At 38.7% G+C, this 14195-nt stretch overlaps 2 protein-coding genes across 3 annotated transcripts in view; one reads left to right on the top strand and one right to left on the bottom strand.

Moving 5' to 3' along the window:
• Window positions 1–587: 587 nt before the first annotated feature.
• LOC140150755 (uncharacterized) lies at window positions 588–8272 on the bottom strand. 2 transcript variants are annotated; one of them, XM_072172857.1, is made up of 3 exons: window positions 8162–8272; window positions 4901–5160; window positions 588–3955 (listed from the first exon to the last, which is right to left on the bottom strand). In XM_072172857.1, the coding sequence occupies exons 2-3, from the start codon at window positions 5105–5107 to the stop codon at window positions 2171–2173; spliced, it is 1992 nt and encodes a 663-aa protein (XP_072028958.1). In that variant the 5' UTR covers window positions 5108–5160; window positions 8162–8272; the 3' UTR covers window positions 588–2170. The 2 variants fall into 2 exon arrangements, with proteins under 2 accessions (XP_072028958.1, XP_072028959.1); XM_072172858.1 differs by having other exon boundaries at window positions 4901–5155.
• A 2079-nt stretch (window positions 8273–10351) lies between these two features.
• LOC140150754 (GATOR2 complex protein MIOS-like) overlaps window positions 10352–14195 on the top strand; it is a 68961-nt gene continuing 65117 nt past the window's right edge. Inside the window, 4 exon segments of the mRNA XM_072172856.1 lie at window positions 10352–10582; window positions 10875–11066; window positions 13020–13089; window positions 13869–13961. Coding sequence (XP_072028957.1) covers window positions 10352–10582; window positions 10875–11066; window positions 13020–13089; window positions 13869–13961 — 586 coding nt within the window.

Raw genomic sequence — 14195 nt, 5'->3', positions numbered from 1 at the left:
CAATATTTGTTAGGTACAACAAAAAAAAAAAACACTCTTTCCAAAATATTTTATTTTGTTTTTAGGTCAATCTTGAGGCTCCATTCCAAAAACGTTTTTTTTAAATTTTTTTGATATTGGCCTTATTTTTTCAGATATTGACCATATAAGGCATCAAATTGAACTTTTAAAATTCACAAACGCCTATTTGCACAAAATGATGCCTAAAATCGAAATAGACCAAAATATAAAAAAATGAGAAAACCGTTTCTTGAGTCGATCATGCTTTTTACGATGATCATATTTGCTTACCTATAGATGCTGTATTTATTGAGTTATCGTGTACCTAAATCGTCATTTTACCGAGAAAATGAACATTGAAATAATGGCGGTGAAGTTTAAAGTGGTCACATTATGCAATTTCATCGAATCTCACAGGAGAATGCGGCAGTTTTGTTTTGTACCTTATATTACGTGAACATCGGGTAAATCCACAGCCCCTTGAGAAGTTTGAGCGAAATCCATTCATAACTTGAAATTTAAATCGGGGAACTTGAAAAAACCCACATTTTATCAGCTAAAACGGAGCCATTTTTTGTGAGCTCAGTGCTTCCGCGGTGTTTCCATAAGATGCGCCACGCATGCAGATAAGAGTCGCGTATGCGTCGCGTATTTGTGCGTTAACAAATTGCGCGATACGCAACGCGATGCGATGTTGCGCGCGTGTACTCTGCTGGTACAACAAAGATTTTCTTTCCTTTTAAATTGCGGATACGAGTGAAATAGTGAAATAAAATCCATAAAATAGAGCAGTTAGAGTTAACAAATCTGGATTTTCTTTCCTTGTATTGATAAAAAACATAACAAAGTATATACATTTCAAAAAAGCTCAATTTCGCGAAAGAAACAATGTCTAGAGTACACAGCCGCGTTAACTATATTACATTGTGTTGCTATCTACTCCTGATAGCACTTGACTATATTACAGTTTGTTGCTATCTACTCCTGATAGCGCTTAACTATATTACATTTTATTGCTATCTACTCCTGATTGCACTTAACTATATTACATTGTGTTGCTATCTACTCCTGATAGCACTTAGCTATATTACATTTTGTTGCTATCTACCCCTATAGCTAAAATAATAATTTCTCGATCATGAGAGCTCAATACTCAATAGGCACGCAATGACAATTGCGTCGGCGTACAACGCTTACCAAAGACGCTTTGGGTAAGCGCTGCATTTCCTGTGCGTGCACAATCGATCGCGCTATCGTGTCATTCCACTAAACTTGCGACATTACGCAGTGCATTCATACTCTCATGATCGAGAAACTATTATTTTAGCTATAGTAACTCTTTTCCTATACTATAAATATACTACATTTTGTTGCTATCTATACAACATTATAACAATATTACTTCACATAACAATATTACATTTTAACTGTAAATTTTGTTCAATTTGAACAATTCCTACAAAAAATGAAGTTTTTAACTTGTGTTTTCACCACTACACCGCAGAGGGTGTGATGAGTTGGGTTGTATGAACTCAACAACATCTTTGACCAACTCATCACGCCCTCTATGGTGCCTCCTGTTACCCATAAAAGGAAACAGTCAGATGTGATGAGTTGTCAGTCTGATGAAGCCACTAGTGTAGTGGTGAAACATCACTAAAACATGAGTTAAAAACTTTGTTTTTTGTAGGAATTGTTCAAAATGAACAAAATTTACAGTTAAAATCAACATTCCTAACAAACTTGTTCAAAGAATATTATATTTTATCGCCATCTAACACTGACCACATTTAACTATATACACTTTGTCACTATATATCCCAGTAAACAATAACAATATTACATTTTGTTGTTTTTACACTATGCTTGTATATTAACATAAGTTAACATATAGGCATAAGTTACATAACTTTTGATTGCAATTACCAATTTACCACAGCATAAAGTGCTTTAAATAATGAAAGAAACAACTTGTGTACTTTAACAACAAACTAACAAACAAACAACCAATATTGTGAAATATATCTACATGTACATTGTGATAATACCAGGTAAGTAACTAGGAGAAGGAATGGAAAAGGAGCTGATTGAACTGATTTTTATTTTGTCTCTCCTCAACTGAAAGTGTTTTTGCAAGGGGGTAATGTTCCCCCTTCTACACACCTGGACATTACTCAGCAGATAAGCGCCATTCAACCATCCGCTCCATTGCTTTCAGCAAGTTGACTGGTCTAGCATTACGCCGATATGTAAATGGCACCACTCTGTTCAGTTCTCGCCTAAAATCTTGCATCTTGAATCCTTCCATGCACGTTACCTTTTGGAAAGGTACAGCTTTACTCATTGGTAAGCTCTGATCACATGCCATCAGATCAGCTCTTAGAAGACTGATGAAATACACCATGTTGTTGAAGTATTCTTGGGTGAGGAACTCGTCAACTCCCATTTTGCTCATGGCATTAATCATTGCCTGTGGATCAACTCCAGAAGCATTGTCCAACATGAAGAAATTTGTATTTCCTTTGCCCATACCGGCGTACTTCAACATCTCATCGATATCTTCTCTCCCAGTATCTTGTCTTGCAGCCAATAACAATGCTTTGTATGTTCCATCGACAGCGAGTTCATGATTGCTTTCAACTTCAGCTTCAAGAAATGTATTTTTACACCAATAAAGATATTGAGTGACAAGAACGGCCTCCTTGTTGCTGGTTTTCAGAAGAGGTTTAAATGTCTTCAGTAGAGTTTTAGTACCAACATAATCCGCTATGTTGGAGGTGAAAATGCGGTCAAACTGAACACCGGGTGGTAATTGTGATGATAGTTGCAAACCATTACATACACGCACCTTAATCAACAACCGTTTGTCTTTGAGAAAAGCGACAGTTTTATCAACAAGACTTGTGATGTATACATGGTATCTGAACACCAAAGACTTGTTCAAATTGTGTCTTTGAACAAGCAGCTGATCCCATTCTCCAAATACAGACAAGTTTCCCGCTATGCAGTATATGAACTTGTGGTGTCGTGGTGATTTCAGAATTTCAAGTGCTTCTGTGAGGGTGTAGAATCTGAAATTCATCAAATTATATCCGGTCAAAGTTGGGTTGTCATATTTGAGTGTCTCGGTAGATGTTTGGAAATCTCCATCTTTAAGCCATTTTTCCACCGATTTCACACATTCTTTTGGGACATGCTTTTTGAGTAAAAATTCCCATTTTTGAAAAGTGTTATTGGGGTCTGTATCCATAGCACGTAGGTCACGATCTTGCTTTTTTAAATCAATGTATTTTGCATGACTTTTGTCACATTGAAGCTCAAGCCATCCACGCCAGACCTCTCGCAATTGTCGCATGTGTTCTTCAGGAATGTTCACAAGTCCATGGGTAACGCTCGCTAGAGCAGCTCCAGTGAAAGCAGTGAGTTTTGTCAGACATTCCCGCAAAAAAGTGTACTGGCTGTTTGTTAGATGTACCGAATACCAGATTGTCGTTATGAGCTCGGCGATACCAGGTTTTGTTGCAAACACTATCATCATGCACAAGAAAAGAACATTCCTTGCTTGGATAAATGGATCATAGTCATTGAGTACCATCGAAACTTTCCCCGTAAAGTCAACTGGAAGAGATGCAACGGTTAGAATAGTATTCCGCAGATTACCGCACCCAGCTTGTAGAATGCTAAAATCGCTCTTCAAGTTGGCGACTCTTTCGTTTGCATCCAGCTTCTCATCACATTCATTTTCTTGAAGGTTCAGCATATCAACAGCTAGATTGTTTCCCACGTAATACGGTCGGCTAAGTGGTCCTCCTGATCGCTTTTGGAAGTAGTCACGCTTCTTCACTGCAGCCTCTTTGACACCTTTCACTCGTTTTTGACAAAGTACCCTGTGATTACTTCTGTCTTTAAGCTGACATGATTGGCTGCAATACCAAGCATCATTACAACATGAACACTGCAATGGAGGAACAAAGAGAAATGGATTTTATCATTTGGCTGAACAGCCCAGACCCCAACCAAGTGCTGGCTTTTAATGAGCATGTTAACCCTAACTCTACACTCTTAGAAAGCCCAGATCAAATTTGATCTGAATCAGAATCAAATAAGGCTTATCCTGATTACAGATCTGGTAATTCTACTCAAATTTGATATGGAATGAATCATTTTGATCTGAAATGGATCTGGAAAGCATTTCACAATTTTTTTAATACATTTTTCATAATTTTTTAAAAGCTTGTTTCCTTTTAACAATAATTTTTGCTGCCCCTTCTTTTCTTTTTGGCTCACCCCCTGCTTTTACTTCAAGGGGCTCACACCCCAAAAGCCCCCCAATATATGTGCATGCTAATGGGGGTAGCTTCCCCCTGTGAGAAGTCTCCCCCCTCCCCATCCCTCTTTCCTCCCTGTGGGATGCTGGCCGCCCTGATATTTAAGGCTTTTTGTATTTTTAGCCCATTTTGGACCATTTTTGCCACCCATTAAAAGTTGCCTTGTAACCCCCCAAAAAAAAAAAAAAAAAAATTGTACTGCTACCATACCTGCTACCTTAAGCCTAACCCTAAAGTGCTGCACTAGTGAGTCTTAACCCTAAGATATAGTGGTGCCATCTTGAAGAGTGTGTGTGCATGTGTGTGTGTGGGGGGGGCACACAAACTGAATTGACAAAATTGGCTGAAAAGAACAAAACAATGGGTCATTGTGCCAAAAAGTGAAGGTGGAGGAGGGCACATCCTCTGTCCTTCCAGAATAAATAAAAATTCCTTTAAAAAAGGAATGTGGCGCCCAATGTGAACTTGGACGTGATATGGTGAATTCCATGGTGTGTAGATTTGGTATTATAATGATTTTTCTAGGGAAGAGTAGAAGATGCATTGAAGTTGACACACATGGCTTTACTAACCTCCTTCAGTCCTTCTGTTATAGAGCAGCTTGGATTGTTGCATTTTTTAGGACCCCATATCTCACATTCTGGCTTGTGTCTGTACTGATCATCTTCACGACACCTGTCACTGCAGTAAATAGCTATCTTGCAGTGGCTACATACTTCACTGGAATCTCCTGGTAATATTTCCTCACAGCGCCAGCAGTGACCTCTCTTTACATCCATTATGTCAAATCGGTTTTGTGCCAGCCAGTAAAATGATACAGCAAAGAACTTTTCTATGTGAAAAATGACAAAAGCAGTTTAGATCATACCTTAACAAACAAATGATATAGAGTCGAGGAGGAGTTGGTGCAGCCAGGATTTTCCAGGGAGAAGGAGACTTTCAGGGGCAAGATTAGACAAAAAATGGGCAAAAAAATGCCTAAAAATCTCCAAAATCACAGCGATCAGCATCCCACGGGAGGGATAGGTAGGGCAAGAGGGGTGAAAGACTGTCATACACTAAAGCAGGCCTGCCCCTCCACTATGCTACCAGGACAATTAGTCAACGGATGATGATGACAGAACCAATGGGCAAATAGACTGCAAATAATGCATATTGAACAACACAAGAATTTCTTGACAAATATCATAAACAAGGACCCACCCTTTCCACCTAATGACTCCTTGCAATATTGTTTTTTGCCCATGACCAGGGACAGGCGATTTGCGCAGAACTTTTTTTCCGCGCAATTGGCTATTTTTTTTCCTATGGGCAGGGATACATGATTTGCACTGAAAAAAAGTTCCGCGCAACTCCGCGCAATTTGCTATTTTTTTCTGTGCAAATCGCCTGTCCCTGCCCATGACCCACCATCATCCACTTCATACTATTTTTTTTGATGCAAAATTACCCATTTTGAAAATTTTTTAATTGAAAGGGGAGATTTTCCTTTTGAGCTCCCTCTGCCAACCCCCACCCCATCATCAATTTGTTGTTGAATTTTGTACAGAGTCAAATTATCAAACTTGTTTAAGGGGGTACTACACCCCTCGATAAATTTGTGTCTATTTTTGCATTTTTCTTAAAAACTAATAACACAGTGGTATCAAAAGTTATGTATATTATTGGGGCAAGGAATCCAATTACTACACTGGAATTCCAGTCACCCAAGACAAGCGGTTCGTTATTTATGATAAGAAATAGGGTACCGCTAGGATGTACCTCATTTCCTATCATATATACTGAACCGCTTGTCTTGGGTCACTGAAATTTCAGTGTAGTAATTGGATTCCTTGCCCCAATAATATACATAAATTTTGTTACCATTGTGTTATTATTTTTGAGAAAAATGCAAAAATAGTCACAAATTTACCACAGGGGTGTAGTACACCATTAAATGATCTTAAAAATCTTATTCATGACTCCAAGATTATGATTCAGAAAATGTATAGTTTGAACTATGTATAGGTGTACCATTCTTTATTTTAATGACAAAAAAGGTCATAGGTCACAGTTTTGGCACCATGTGGTCAAAAACATCAAAGAGGTCAAAATGTTTGCTTTTATTATATAACAATTTAAATAAAGAACAGTTTGCACTATCTCATTCTCAGTATGTATACAATGTTCAGCTGGTAACTCTGCAAAACCTTGCAAAGTGAAACCGATTTTCAGATTTGGAAGTGTGTGTTAGGGCCGAACCCAAAAGGAAAAGCCCCAGGGGTCCGACACTCCAGCAGAAACTAGCTTTTTCATTGATTCACCAACATCGGGTGTCTGGGAAGCAGACTGGGGCTGCCGGCACTGAGGGCTGCCGGCACTGAGGCACCGACGGAGTGATTCTTTGACATCGATGGCGTGATTCCAGTAGAGGCACTAGCACACTGGGGGGGGGGGATATTTCTCTTGCCCCCCTACTTTCAAGGCAAAAACCCCAAATTACACACATTTTCAATTTTGCGGCAATTTTGGGCAAATTTGTTGATTTTCCCGCCCCTGACTTCACTTCCTCCAATGCCCCCAAAACAAATCCTGGTGCCGCCACTGCATGACTCCCCTGGGAGACATAGCCTAAATTGATGATTTAGCAATCAGTTGAACCCAGGACCTCTGCAGTTTGTGTTGACTGTCTATGCAGAAAGGGTGGGAGAAAGGATACAATGTAGATGATTGCATCGGGGATTGAGATTGGAATTACAGGTTCCTTTCTCACGAAGTAGGCCTAAGGGCTAAGATTGTGTTTGGGGGTGGCCTTCTCTCCTTTTCCTTGCTATTTTCTTCCATTTTTTTCTTGGCCAGCATGCATCTTATTAGCTATCCAGGCTTTGTATGAGCTTGGAACAAAACCCCTAAAATTATGTAAATGTCCACTTTTTGCAGCAATTTTGAGCAAAATTTGTTGATTTTCCCCCCGTGAAATTCACTTTGTCCCCAATGCCCACCGAAAAAAATCCTGGTGCCACCACTGAGCTGGGGGGGGGCTCGGCACCCTCAATAATTTTGCAGTGCGGGATGGAATACCTTTCCGGGGGGCACTCAACACAAATGACCATACGTGTATGCTCCCCGGAAAGACCCCCCTTTTGGGATTTTGCAGGTCCGAAAGACCCCCTACATTTGACCAAAATAGAGCTACGAAAGACCCTTGATTTGGATAATTTCAGCTCTGAAAGGTTTTTTCACTTGAGGCGATTTTCACCCAGAAAGCCAAGAAAGACCCTTGATTTAGACTGTTCGCAGCTCCAAAAGTCCCCATTTTACTTGTTCGCAGCACCAAAAGACCCCCTTTTATCTGTACGCCGTCAGCTCCCAAAGATCCACCACCTCAAAATTCCGGGGGAGCATACCCACCAAAATTTTTCGATGTGCCCCGGCCCCCCGGGTACCTCAGCCCCAAATAATGATCTAGGTGCCGGTGAAGAGGGTGACCTACATTTTGAGCCCCCCAAATGTTTAAAATCTTCCTAAGCCAACTTAGTAGCATGTGTCCCTCACGCCCGTCCTCAGGGTAAACAGGCCTACAAACAAACCAACCAATAAACAAACAAACAAACAATGACTTCATTAAATGAAATACCAGCATTGGGTTAGATTAGCTTAGATTCTTTTATTGTTTTTGACAATAGGCCTAGGCCTATATTGCTCACGGATCACTGGTGTGGGGCCTCGGCCTAGCTCAAGATATAAACAGCTTCTAGATTTCTATCATCAGCAAAAACTGAACAGCATCATAACAAACCGTAGCTATTTTATTATCAAGAATATAAATATTTATTATTTAATAGTATGCTTACCGTAAAGGGCAGTTCTTGCCTTACATCTGGATGACGGTGCTTAACTGCGTGATAGGGCAGGATGCTAGTGCATTGCGTGACACTGCCATTGCGTGATCGGGAAGTTTGTCATGTTTGTATGCCCATGCCCGGGGTTTGATGCAAGATACAGGGTGTACAAAAGCAGTCAGGTTTGATTAGGTTTATTCAAGAAAACTAGAAAAAATATTTGTTTTTTTTAACAAGTTTTTTAAATTTCTTAATAACAAGTTGAACTTTCCACTAAACATTCAACCTATTACTTCAGTTTTTTGTAATCCGCGCCGCGCCCGCTGCCCCTCCGGACACCCCATACTTTTTTTTTTTTTTTTTGAAGAGCGCCACCACTTTGAAAGTAGTAAAATTCGGCAGGATTGATGACATTTCGTCTTTCAAATGTAAGTGAGATTTTTAACTTATACAAACATTTTATAAGAAATCTGAACAGCCCAAGGTGATAAAAGGGATTTAAAGTTAATATTGCTTATTTCAATGAAAATTTGAGTCGCGTATTAAATCTTCACTGCGACTGTAGAATTTTACAAACCCGGAAAAGCGCAGAATTCAGCAACCTTTCCACCAATAACATTCATCATATTCGCTGGCATGTTGGGTAGCTCGAAATACTTTAAAATACAGGTTTACATATACTATCTTACATTATCTTGCTGTATTTCAGCTAGAGAGCCATATGTTGCGCTTCGGGTTTTTTTTGGAGAACAATACTGTTACGTATTAAAGACGAAGAAGAAACCCGCCCCGGAGCCCGCCCTACTCATTATTTCATTGTACTTATTGCAATTTGCCTCCACACATTACGTAATCAACACAAAGCTTTTGTGAGGAATAGTGAGTGGATAAGAAATTGATAGCGGAGGATCTGAGCGACACGCCAATTTTAGTTGTCAATCATGAATTGCCATAGCGTTTTAGTATTTTACTGCATGGCATTCCGCAAGCACCATGACAAATTATGCCGTATTTTTCCAAAGATCATCTCATATGAAGTAAGCTGAATGCGATCTGTACTTTTGTAACATTCCGATCGCTTTTGATCACCTATTATCCTATTATCGGCGAATTTGCTTGAAAACATGTGAGTTCATGTTGTGTACAATGTAAACATAATTAGCATGGACACAAATGAAATTACGATGCAATACAATGCAATTTGAATGCGTGGCCCAGTTTTATGTAGAATTAGACCACGTCTGATGTTGGGCCAGACACGAGCCCATCCCGTCTAAAAGTGGGTTTTCTTATTTCTATAGATTGGTTGCGCATTCATGACATGCTAATTTCTATTGTGTTCATTTCTGTTGTGACGAACACGCATCAATTCAATTCTTTCTCACTTCAATGGACATGGACGGTGAATAAAAATGATGGCCATGATTGAGCCATTCGAGGCCGCGTCACTAGATTACGTGTTTGTATTGTTCTCAGTAAAACCCCAGGTTGTCTACCTATGGCGCTCGAGCTGAAATACAGCAAGATAATGTAAGATAGTAAATATAGTACCGGTAAACCTGTATTTTAGCTAGAGTATCTCGAGCAATGTTAACCAGTTGTAGTAACTACAATTTCGAACGTTTGAGGACTTGTTCTCAAGTTGTAGCAGGTTCCATCTATAGTGTGTCTTCAGTGTTTAAAATTGTTTTCATTATTAAATGTCGCAAAATATTAAATTTGAAAATAATTTAATTAACAACCAGTTTGACCTCTATCATCATACATTGCTCATGTGTGTTTTCATATCATATTTTGTGGTTAAAATGATTACAAATGTGTAATTTGCAAACATTTTTGGAGCAACGATTTCTTTGTACCGACGGCTAAGTGTGTATGTGAATGCACATTAAACGTATTACTCAGGGCACATCACAAGAGCAAAGATTTCTTCATTCCGACGGCTAAGAATGCATGTGAATGTACACTAAACTGCGCATGCACTGTGACACTGACACATACGCAGCCCTTCTTGGAAAGTGCCTGGTTGGAGCCGGGAGGGTGCAACTTTACTAGTCTTATTACAAGATTGCCCTACCCCAACCCTAAACCCTAACCCTTAACTCCATAAATGAGGACTGGACTCATCAAGTCTAACAAGTTGCACCCTATTCGGTTATCCTTTTTATAACAGGTGACTTATCATTATACATGTAAGTAGTCATGACAACCAACATGAAGTGGGACATCCAGTGGTCACCTACTCAGTCAGATGTGTTCCTGACCTATGGGGCTGACCGCACTGATCTGAACCTGTACACAGTGGAGGCGGTTGCTGAGGACTCCGATGCCAAGTCACAAGGTCAACATATATCTAAGGAAAGAGCGGTCAAGTTGCAGGCTTCTAAGTTGGATCTGTACATTCAGACTAAGTCAGATCTTAGTCTAATCAAGGTAAATTAAACTAAGGAAATTCAGTGTTGCCAATACTTTTGTCAGTGCCATGGCGCAGCGAATTGGCTCGGCAGGTTGCGGTGAATGACTCGCAAGTAGCTCAATTTTTTTTAAAGATTTTAAGATCATGCCCTATTAATATGATTACATCTGCAGAATTTGACATTGGTAGTAACACCACTTATAATACTTTCCATCTTTCAAAGTCATACTGGTATTACAAGATTTGTTTTTGAATGAAACAAAATTTTAATTAAACTTTAATTTCTGTGCAATTTTTTTTCTTCAACAGTGTTTTGCCTGCTATCCCAAACCAATCCCAGAGAATTTGCTGGCTCTGGGATTATCCAATAACAAAGTGGTTCTGTCAGCCTTCAATACCGATCCTAGCCTGGATCAAAGTGGTTTTGTTGGAGCAGAATTTCTTCCAAAACATAGCAAGATGTGCTCCAGTTTAGCATGGAACCCAGCTGATAATAGATTGGTAAGTGGCAAAGTGGTTCTGTCAGCCCTCAACACTGATCCTAGCCTGGATCAAAGTGAATTTATTGGAGCAGAATTTCTTCCAAAATATAGATAGCAATTAGCAAATGTGCTCCAGTTTAGCATGGAATCCAGAGGCTAAGATTGCTCTGTTGTGTGATGGCCTTCAGACCTGATCAAAGTGGTTACATGTATGTGGGAGCAGAATGTCTTCCAAAAACACGGTAAAGTAGTTCTAGTGTTTTACAAAATTCAGTATATGAAGAGCTTTTCCAAACCGTGTTAAGTCCACAAGATTCACTTTGAAGAAAATCAGGAATTTTCTTTATGGCAATGAATAAAAGTTTATATATAAGACCATAAAAACATGTTAAGTTAAAATCTAGAGACTTTTGATTTTTTTTAATGAATTAATTTGTTTTAAAAATAGCATGGACTTAACACGTTTTGACACAAAGCGCAATTTCTGGCATGGACTTAACACATTTTGACACAAAACATAGTATCTGTAACACAGAACTAACCATATTTTTCTCAAACTAGTCTTAAAAGATAACAAATTTATTAGAAACATACAAAATCTGATTCTCGCTACTATAAAACACAATTTTGCCACAAAACACCTTGCATCTCGAACCCCCTCCTGCTGCCCATTTTTTACCAAAATTCAACGTTTAAAATAGTTCAAAATTCAAAACTTAGTTGAATTGCATTTCTCAGAATTAAATAAACATCATTTCACTGACAATAAGTGATGACCTGAAATATCCACTTGTTTTAACACATTATCACAAATATTTCCCCTCCCCATGCTGCTACCCTAATCTCATATTGACAGTCGTAAGTTTTAAGTCCTAAGTTTTATTATTTTTTATACCTTTAACTTTAAAATTATACCTTGAATTTAGTAGCACATTTTGATAATCATACAAAATAATAATATCAAAAACTAACTCTACCACCATCCTCTAACATTAATTCTACCATCACAGCCTCTCCCTCTTCCCACCCTATTCATGACTTTCCGGAGGTATCTATCAAATATTTCAGAAATCCCATACAAACTAAGCCTACTAATATAAAACAACAACAACAACAACAACTTTTTATGCAGAACAAATTCATGTATAGTCTCAGGACCAAACAAGAGCGTTGGCGATTAACTATTGGAAGCCCTATGCCGTGCTACGTGCCTACAAGCTGCCCACAAGGGCAGTGTTCGTGGACTTAACACAGTTTGCTACAAAACTGGATTGGACTTAACACGTTTTGGAAAAAATTCGATACTTTGTGTGTCAATATTTGAACTTGACTAATTTTGGGAAAAAACAAACACATTGCTGGATAGCCCTAGTTACGCACTACCCATTTTCATCAAAATCTCAATTTTGAAGGTGGGTGGACTTAACACGGTTTGGAAATAAGCTCTTCATATACATACGTAAGTGTTTGGTGAGGTTATCAAAGACTCATTCGGTGAATTTTTTCATGTAGATGCCATTTGGAACCTTCAGGTCATATTTTTCCAGTTATTTTTATTTTGCTGAAATAATACAGTTTATTTATGCAGAGTAATACATTGATCGATAGTAAATGTGTTGAGGAAGCCACTGGTCAGATTTATATTGCAGTTATTGAGTTATAACAAATTTTAGGTCAAAACAAAAGTTTTTGCTATTTCCACCCTCAAATCATGAACATGGGGAAAAATAACACCCGTTACAATGACCCTTTGAGATCTCACATATTGAACATGTACGTTTCCCTGTGTGTGTGGTTTTATGTTTTTCAGTATTTGAGCCCAAACACCGCTAGCTCAGGCACCGCTCTGACATGTTGTAAGAGAGACTCAACTGGACGAGAAATTTGACAGAAGTCTTTTTGTATTGTTGTGTTGCTATGGTGATATTTAGGTACAGTGTTATCTCATATTTTTTTTCTTCATTTTTTTTAGATTGCAGTTGGATATGATAGATATCGTACAGATCACTGTCTGGCCATATTTGATATTACAGCCAAAAATGGTAAGTTTACAATGTAATTATTTCGTTTGATCAGACGGTGGCAGAAGTAAGAGTGATGTGATATATGGGTAATGCTGATACTATTTGCAATTGTAATGTTTTGTTACTTCATGTTCGATCAGAATGGATCCCCTTTAACCAATCAGCAAAACCACCAATAGCCAATACTGATTTGACTATCCAGATCTCATCTTTTTGAAAGACGGTGACAAAAGTTGGGGGTGGGCTCTTCAAAAATGGATTTACAGCAATTTGGGATGATTTTTTCTGAAAATATGGGATGGAATTATAACTGGACATACATATGTGATATATATTTTCATCAGTGTAGTAGTTGAATTTGATTTTAAACTTGGAAAAATTGATGATTGTGTACTCTATACATGTAATCACTAAACAATTATCACACTATATCACACTAAAGGAGTTTTACAGTTTTGTTTGCGATTAGGTCAGACTTGACCATGAAATGTTGCTGTGGGGGGATCGCCAGGTCTCCTCCACAGCAAATCTGTTACCTTTCTAGCATTTAAGAATGCCTGTACCCATTTATAAACGTGGGTGGAGAGGAGTGATCGAGATAAAGTTCCTTACTCAAGGGCACAACACGGTGGCGTCACCGGGGCTCAAACCCGCAACCTTCCGATTATGGGTTGGAGCCCATTCTGCTAGGCCACCATGCTCTCTTCTCTATCTCCAATGGTCCAAATATTGATCAACAGTGATATTATACATTCATAATTTGATGTAAATACTATTTTGTGTTGATCATGTTGCAGTTACTGAAGTAGCCTCCACACATCAACGGTATTATAATTACTCCCTTGGCCATGGCGGCTCAGCACCTGGAAGCAGACCTATGGCAGAAATGGGTGAATAAAAAGCTTTTTAGTCTTGGCTTCCTGGTGTGGTGTACTCTCTTCCTATTCATACTAGTATCAGGGTCAGAATTTCAGCTAGAATCTAAGAATCAATTCTTGCAAAGATTCTAGTAAACAGAATTGCATGAATCAAGGTTGATTCGCGCAAACTTTTGTAGTACACAGAAGTTGAATTGCAGGAATCAAATAATTTCCTCAAATTTATTTCTAATTCAAATCTTTTGA

The sequence above is a fragment of the Amphiura filiformis genome, chromosome 4 (assembly GCF_039555335.1).
Source record: "Amphiura filiformis chromosome 4, Afil_fr2py, whole genome shotgun sequence".
Classification (NCBI taxonomy): Eukaryota; Metazoa; Echinodermata; class Ophiuroidea; order Amphilepidida; family Amphiuridae; genus Amphiura; species Amphiura filiformis.
This window is presented reverse-complemented; position numbering and strand designations above follow the sequence as displayed.

What these genes read in the sequence shown, in the direction of transcription:
- LOC140150755 (XM_072172857.1), bottom strand. Translation starts at nt 5,107, where the DNA reads ATGGATGTAAAGAGAGGTCACTGCTGGCGCTGTGAGGAAATATTACCA. An exon ending in TAACAGAAGGACTGAAGGAG is followed by an intron (nt 3,956 to 4,900) that starts GTTAGTAAAGCC and finishes CCTCCATTGCAG; the next exon opens with TGTTCATGTTGTAATGATGC.